We start from the raw sequence: 8931 nt of genomic DNA, 5'->3' as shown, positions 1-8931 counted from the left end.
TCATAACATTATACATTTACATATATTCATTATTTTTTATTATATTGACCTTTCATCTGTGCCTGGCTAACAATACAGAAGTTACAATGACATGGCTCATGTGCACTCATGTTACCATATCAAATAACATAAAACTGACCTTTGGTCTGTGCAAAGTAACTTGTCTTAGCTGTGTTTTAGTTGACTAGTATTTTTTAAAATACAATCACATTTCAATTATTATACATTATATATGTATATAGATTATTGCTATATGGAAATAAGTTCTTAAACTTATTTTTCTTAAAATATAGAACAGTAACTAAAGACGTAAAGCAAACCATTATATCTTTTAGTTACGACCTTTGTACTTGGTTGCTGCTTGAAACAAAATCATTTTTTTAAGTTTTATATATACCTTTGAATAACTAAAAAAACATAAATTACTACATTAATACCATAAAATTCCACTATAATTTATCAAGCTAAGTAACTAAGCTGTATTTTAGTCTAAAAAAATATGAAATTTTGAGCAGACCAAAGACACACCCTATCTTGTTGAAATATTGGTTCAAAAGAAAGAAATGGTGCCAAGTCTGTTAAAATGGCTGAGAAAGTCACTAGGGGGACATTCTGAGCTTCTGATTGGTTATTCATGTCATATATAGAAGTAAGTGTATATAAGACAGTGTTTCCAAAAATGGAAAGAGGTGGGTGGGGTGCTACTGTGTTTGATTTATTTCGTGAGCAATATCTTGGCAAATTGAAAAGATAAGAGGCTCATATTTTATATTCTAGCTTGTGAATATCGATAATTTGAGTTCCTAATTCATATGAAACTATAGACTTAGTATTTTGACATTACAAACGTTTAATTTGAACCAATGCTGCATTCAACATACCACGTGACATACAAAAATGAATGTTTATCTGTGTTTTTTTATATTTGCTTTTAAATTAAGAAATTGAGTAATATATAGTACTAAAACTTCAATTATTATGTTACCAAACTTATTGACATAAGCCATGATGATGAAATAAGAACAAGAAGAATGAGGTAATGTGTTGAGGAATTAGAAAAAAAAAGGCAAGAAGAAATTTCTAAGGCTATAACATCCAGCAAGATTGATAGGTGGCCAGGAATGAACATTAGCAAGAATATTATAACAGTAGTTACTTGAGAAAATATTTGGTCTTCTTTGATAACTGATTGCATAATAGTCAGCTCCAAATCTCTGGATGATGAATATCAATGCGGAAGATAGATGTCTGAGGCTGATGTAAAAGATGCCTTCAGGTAGAAGTCAAAGAGGAGGGTTGGCATAGAGTAATATAATCTCTCAAGACAGGTTTAAAGCTTCTATTGCTGAAGAATCTGGGTCTGGAACTGTAAACCAATAATAGTGGAAAAAAATTATGACCATGGCATTGCATAACCATTGAAAAGCTGAAGGGTGAAAGGTCCACTCTATAGGAAGAAGCCAATGATCTCTGTAAATATAATACATAAGAATGTTCATAACACATGTCACATGACAAGCTCTAAATAGGTATGATGTGAATGGACAGGCTGCAAAATTTAATTTCTTCATGATTATTGATACACACCACCACTGTTAAAAAGTTTGTGTGAACTAAAACACAGTAGTGATGTAGCAAGGGTAGGAAGCTTTTGAGAAGCATGCTGAACTGCCCAAAGGTCCAAAATATTGATGTTAAATTCTGATTCCTGAGGAGACCAAGAACCCAAAACACAATGTTCCTTCAAGACAGCACCCTAGATTACAAGAAAGACAGCTCTGAAATCATGCAGATCTATAGTAGGTGGAAGAAAAATGGAAACTGCAATAATAATATAAAGTCAGTAAAGCCAAATTCAAAGGTAATCGACAGTAGTGGCAGAGAGAGAGAAATTCCCTAAGATAATGAGTCTGAAGATAAATGCTACTGAGAAGCAACATCCCACTGAAGGTGTTGTATGTGAGTGTACCTCAAGGGAATGACTATGTGAAGCTGTCTTTTCAAAAGTAAAAAGGATGTATTTGGTAGTAAGTGTGGAAAACAGAATAATATGAAAACAAGACTTGTGTTTCAAGTGTTTCTTGAACTGTGTTGATCCAAAATCCCAGATGTGCCAAATACTGTGTTGGTACTAAATGAGATGTGGAGTTGTGGATGAGCTACCCCGGAGATATAGTCAGCTGGGTGGTCAATTGAGTGCGTGAAAGATACTGAATGGATGAAAGGGTCAGAATAAGTCAAATATCGCTGTAAATATAAAAGTAGATGTTAAATGAATGAAGAAAACTAGAAAAACTATACTGATAAGAAAAAATGAGCTGAAGCTAAGCCAAAAGGAAATGCAGTGGACTGATAAACTACCCCTGATGGCAGAAAAAGAAGATAGGATGATGAATGAATAGGGGTATAAAGATAAGCATCTTGTATATCCACCAACATCATTCATTGGTTGAATCTAAGAAACTTTCATAACAATCTTGTGTTCATATAGAAAATGGGGTATCTCCAGGAAAAGATGAATTGAAACAGATCTCCAACTCCAGATTTCTTTGGAACCACAAAGAGGTAGGTTTTTAGCTTCCTTCTTTCTGAAGGAAACTTGGTACTTCCTGATTCGGAATTTGTGAGTAAATGAATTGGAAAGAAGAGAAAAAGATACTAAGAACAGATTGAAGGAGCTGTCAAGTCCAAGGATCACAAAACCAAGGGTCTCACAGATAAATCAGTTGTTCAAGGTGACCCCCTCACCACCTCTCCCTACAGACCAGATGGGAGATAACAGAAGAGTCATTGAGTGGGTCAATGGGGAGGAGTAATAATAGCTGACTTCAATGAGAAATAGACAAGGGTGGATGAGGGATTGAAAAATAAAACATTTGAGAAGATAACAGGGAGATTAGTCTAGCAGGAGCTTCTTCACAAATAAAGGTAGCTAATAAATCGTGATCATCAGCAGTGAGAGTGAATAGGTCTGAGCAAAGGATTGATTTTTTAATTTTAATTTTTTTCTCTCTCATATCATCATGAGAAAAGGTAGGCATGTTGGTCAAGAACACCAGCAGGCAACTCCTAAATAATGGCCTGAATAACTTTGGTCAATGAAGACCAACAATGCCACCACAAGGTCTACCTGCATGCTGGAGACAGACTATGCAAGTAAGGCCTCAAAGCAGATATAGTGAATGCAGTTAACAGCAAAACTGTCATCAAGAAAATCTGAATTATGGTGAGAAAACAGAGTTTGCGAGATATCCTGACACGTGTAATAAGTCACGTGGAAGGTGAAGAGTGGAGAATGATGGGTAAGTTGATGCATGCTCTGCATTGGATCAAGCACATTTAGAACTTTCAATCACATGGTTGTTGATTGTTGACACCAAAGCAACTTAGCAAGGAAAGGCTTTCAGTATATCACAGGTATACCTGATTTGAAATTTCCATTAGTGTAATTAATTAATGTAAAAATTAATACACTTGGTTAGCCTGATAGAACATAGAATATTTAATTTAAACCTAAAGATATAATTCTGTGTGATAATGTAACTTCCTCCCAATCAACTTATAGCTTTGAATTGTTTCTCACAACATACACTACTGGTTTAAATTTTTTATTGAAAGAAATTTATTTTTTTAGTTGTTTGTATAAGTATGGGCAATTGCTTATGCTGGAAATAATACAAGAAACGTGACAAACTGTGTGTAGTTTTAGTTGTAATCTTATAACTGTGAGGCTACTTGAACAGCATAGTTTTCAAAGAAATTTGTAGTAAGTTTTGATGGGGTTGTTATAGCTTGCTACATTGTTGGTTATTTTTTGTTTGTAAAAAAAAAAAATGAATATTATTTTCCAAGTTTCTTAATAAATAATTAGTATATAGAAAAAAAGTCTGCCCCAAATTTGAATTGAAGATAAAATCATCACGACTATCATCCAAAGAAGTAGCCTTACTGTAATGTAGAATATAAGCAATCTGAATCTAATACCTGTAGTATTAAAGGATTTTTAAGAGGAAGGTTTTAAATTAAATGAATGTGTTTTTCCAGACTTTGAAAAAAGAATGAAAAGAGTAATGAACTATGTTATTATTGAGTAAAAACAGTTTTGATTTCTAATTTATGTACATTTATCTTTATATGTAGGTCTGAACTACTTAAGGAGAATTTATACGAAGTATATATAAATCTAATAGCCTATGATAGTCAGCGGCCTCTAGTTCCTCTCAAATCTCTGAGATCACATTTAACTGAAGCACTTACAGCTTTTCCATCTAACTCCCAGTTTCTTGCAGGCTTGGTAAATATGGAGACAAACTCACTAGTGACAGGAAGACTAAGGAGGTTAGAAGAAATCTTTAAATAGTGATTTGTTTATAAAGATACCTGACCATGAAATAGATTCTCATGAATATTAAAAGCAAGATTGTTTTTTTATAAACTTGTACAATAGGAACTTCAGAAATGTTGTTTTTTTTTAGTTGCTAATTGCTTTGATCGACTGCCTTTCTTTATTTGGTCCTACATTACTTTTGTCCTCTTATGCTTTCTTTTCATCCACCTGATTACAACTTCATTTTCTCTATCCAACACTTTTCTTCTTTGTGCTACTTCAGACAACAACTTAATAGAAAAAACAAATGAAGAGGAAACTGTGTCAAAAGCCTTCCATCTTTCATCTTCACTTGTGTTTTTTGCAACAGGCAGTTGCCATACATCCAGTTTACTTGTCATGAATACTCTGCCTCAACAATCTATCAAAGAATAGAAAAAAGTTCTGAGGCCCAGATATTCCTCTTCAGGCATTTCTTTTCACCCGAGTCAGCAGCAACTGGAGGCATTTTATCTGTTCATGAAGCTAATGGCTGGTGTGTAACATATTTTGGAAATATTAAATTACCACAATCTTATTGAATGGTGATGAACCACGGGAGGACAACATGTTCATTGCTGATGTTTTTCATCCATGGTGTTACCACTATTTTAGATAAGATGATTGGTTCCCTTCTGTAGATTTGTTCATTTTAGGTAACACATTGTTCTGTTTACCTTCTGTGGAGCCTACCTTTCTTGTTGACAACTGTTTACCTTCTGTGGAGCCTACCTTTCTTGTTGACAACTGTTTACCTTCTGTGGAGCCTACCTTTCTTGTTGACAACTGTTTACCTTCTGTGGAGCCTACCTTTTCTTGTTGACAACTGTTTACCTTCTGTGGAGCCTACCTTTCTTGTTGAAACTGTTTACCTTCTGTGGAGCCTATCTTTCTTGTTGACAACTGTTTACCTTCTGTGGAGCCTACCTTTCTTGTTGACAACTGTTTACCTTCTTTGGAGCCTACCTTGCTTGTTGACAATTTGTGCTAGCTCTTCCACCTCCAGTTTTTCCTTCTGGCTCTTCCCCTCTCATTGAGGAACAGGTAATTCATTTTTTTCTTTTTGTTATGCTCATAATTCAGGTTTGTGACTTTCTATCTTTTTTTGCTTGTATATCATAATGACTCTATTTTACTTTGTGAGCCTCCTTCTGTCCCACCTCCATGCTCATACTTTGCCTAGAAAGATACCTTCTTGATCCATGTCTTAACCTGTTCATAGTGTACTTCTCCAAACAAAGTGGATGCATTAGACCAGTAAGATGAATGGGATACATTACATACAGTGATATCCTTATTCATTTAGAGTTTGTTCAGCAGAACAAGCTAGACAAAGTAATACCCAGAAAAATTGCATATATTGGTGGATTATTAAAGATAATTGTGTCATGTGTTGGTCGAGTAATCTGTGTCGTGGTCTTTGTGGAGTCACAAAACCAAATTATTACCTGGATCATTACATACAGTAGCGTATCACTATGGATAAATGTAACAAAATTTTGGTTAATAATCTGTTCTTAGGTCTTGAGTTACAATGAATTAATATTAACTTCTTATCAGAGCAAGCTAAGTCATTAAACAATATTACAAATTCCCTGTAAGAGATTATGGTTATTTTGTTATGTACAAGTTTCTTTTTTTATATATATAGCCTTATATCCATAGATATTTTTTTCAATTGTATCTTGATAAAATAATTTGAAAGATTGTTTTGGATTATGGTGTCTAACTTTATTAGAATCCTTAAATATTTGTTAATGTTCCCATAACTGATATGGTCAGACAAAGCATTTTCAATTATGTATTTAGGTTCTTCAATGATATATTGAAGTTCCCAGACAAGACTTCACCAATAATTTGGATGTTTGCAGTGTATGCAGAACACAAGAGGCATGAAAAAATCTCTAAGGAAATTGAATCAGCATGCAATGATAAGAACATATCAGGTAAGCACGTTTGGTTATCTTTTATCATGAGAAAAGTCTCCCTTCTAACTACCATCTTATTTTAATATTATGATGTTGACAAGACTGCTATTCTAAAGAAAACGAGAGAAGCCACAAAGAGCAGTCATTTTACAATTAAGGACACATTTTACATGAAAAGAAAGTACTTGTGATAACTTTCTTGCCAGATGTCATGGAAATATAGATACTTCATTGCCATATTATTGTTATCAGAATAAACTGTTTAGGATATTAAGGTTACATGTTAGACACATTTCTTTTGGTGGACTGGGTTCTTGAGGAATTAACAGATGTTTTAACCATTTTTAACTATTGATTTTCAGAAGTATGATGTCATTTTATTAGTAAATTCTAGCTTCAGATGTAAGTAAAGTGGATTTTGAAACTTGGAAAATAAAAACCAAAGATTTTCCTCCACCAAAATCTGTCAGTCTTCTCTTTCATGTAAAGATTGAAAGTACTGTTGCAGTTTTATTAATGTGCATAATTGCTCTCTTGACATTCCATAAGTTAAAAATAATTGACTTATGTGTAATTATTTCAAGCAAATAGAAGTCTGTTTAGTAGATAATCAGTTCACGAATCTTTTCTTTGTTGTTAGTGACGTATGTAATGCAAAGTATCTGCCATTGATTCACAAAATTCTCAGTGTTTCTTAATTTATTTTTTTATTTAAGATATTTATCTAACTTAAGTGTGATTTCTCAAACAGTACCAAAAGTTTAATAATTTGTGAGATGTACTATATACAAGTTTATATTATTCTAGGCTAAAGTAAGTCGTGTTTCTTTTAATTGTAGGATCAGTAGTGCCTTCAGTTCCAGACTGTGGAGTTACATGGAGAATAAGATCTCTGTTTGAAAGGGCACTTGATGAATCACCTTCACGTCATTGTGTTGGGTTGTGGAGGTGGTACTTAAAGTTTGAGGTAAATGGGTGTACTATATCTATGTAGTAATTGTTTTTACACTTTTAAATTTATTTCTTAAGGTCCAGTTTTGAACCACAGTTCATGTACGTTAATTGTTTATTACTGTTATTATTTGTACATTTCTTACCTAACAAAAAATGGTTTCATAGAATAAGAACACTGTTCAGCACTTTATAGACAGTCACCACAGGTAAAAAAAAAACTGTGTTTTTGTGAAAATTATTTAAATTCTAGTTGGATAGAGCTTGTGTAATTTAGCTAAAATATTATATTATTTTGGTGTAGTAATATTTTTGATGCCATGGAATTTGAAAATTATGAATAAGATGACAAAAATGTTATCTGTAGTTCTAATATGTTACATTAAAAGTTTGTTATAATTGGTGTTGGCCTATGCAAGCATGAGGCCTCTCAAGTAGCAGGAAAATCAGATCATACAGTCCACTAATGAGGTTTACGAATATCCCCCTCCCCCTGACTGTTATTTAAATGTTAAATATTATTTTCCACTCACCAGTCCAGTCTAATGAAACATGGTACAATAGATAAAACACCACTTAACATTAAACTCTTAGCAAAAGGTAATAGTTAACAGACAAACAGGAATAATTCTTGGCCTCTGTAATTATTATTATTATTATTTTTATTTTTGTGTATTTTGATAGCTTGTGATTTTCTGTTGTTTAGTCATTCTAATCCCTTTTCATGTGCATGTGATAACACATGACATTACTATTGTTAAGTCAGTTATTAATTGTTGTATGTGTTCTCTTTGGTTATCAGTTTGTATTTGTATGTGACAGTGTAAGCCAAAGTTTCCAGTCTGCAAATTTTAAAAACTTCTATGTTGGTTGTAATGGTTCTACTTAAGTCTGGCACTGGACATAATTCACTGGACATTATTCTTGTGATGCAAACCATGTAATGGTGCTTGAAACTTGATTTGGTTGCAAAATGAAATCTTTACACGTCAAATGATTTAGGAATAACACTTTGAAGTGTTAAGAGGAACAGTGAAAATATTTTCTTTAAGTTAATTTCTGTTAGATTATTTTGGTAAAGTACAAAAATATGATTCTGGGATTGACATTTAGCAAGGTCATATCAGTGATTTAACTGTATTGTATTTTTTTGTAAGACACCGTTAGTAACAAAATGTGAAAATGCTTGTATTTTAAAACCCAGAATTCTCAGTTGATTAGTTATGGTACTTAAAATGATTTTTCAAGTAAGATGTATGCTAAATTCTACCCGTCATTTAATTTAACTGTATGTTTTCTCTAGGTAGAACGACAAAACTATCAGAGAGCGGAAGTTATTTTCTATCGAGCCTTGCAGCAGTGCCCATGGGCCAAGGTACCATCTTAGTGTGTCTTGACTTTCTTTTTTTTACAACAAATATAATATTTTGTTTTTTAGTATTCTTTCTTTAATTTTAATTTCTACCAATTTTTCTCTTTCTTCATTGAAGTTAACCTTTTTTAAGAACCAAAGTATCTTCTCAGATTTCTAGCATTTCCAGAAAAATGGTAAAACTTGTCTTACGTGTGGAATATCATTGAAATTACAAACCAGTGTTGAGTGATCACTTTATATATATATATATATATATGTGTGTGTGTGTGTGTGTGTGTATATATATATATATATATATATATATATATACA

General features: G+C 32.8%; 1 protein-coding gene across 2 annotated transcripts in view; it reads left to right on the top strand.

Annotated features, from left to right (window-relative positions):
• The window catches only part of LOC106466844 (protein NRDE2 homolog), a 53672-nt gene that overhangs the window by 21065 nt on the left and 23676 nt on the right, over positions 1-8931 (top strand). For both annotated transcript variants that reach the window (XM_022394909.1, XM_022394910.1), the window contains exons 7-10: positions 4141-4338; positions 6176-6312; positions 7134-7261; positions 8549-8620. In XM_022394909.1, coding sequence (XP_022250617.1) covers positions 4141-4338; positions 6176-6312; positions 7134-7261; positions 8549-8620 — 535 coding nt within the window. The remainder of the gene's footprint in view (positions 1-4140; positions 4339-6175; positions 6313-7133; positions 7262-8548; positions 8621-8931) is intronic.

Source organism: Limulus polyphemus, unplaced genomic scaffold (genome assembly GCF_000517525.1).
Source record: "Limulus polyphemus unplaced genomic scaffold, Limulus_polyphemus-2.1.2 Scaffold2395, whole genome shotgun sequence".
In the NCBI taxonomy this organism is placed as follows: Eukaryota; Metazoa; Arthropoda; class Merostomata; order Xiphosura; family Limulidae; genus Limulus; species Limulus polyphemus.
This window is presented reverse-complemented; position numbering and strand designations above follow the sequence as displayed.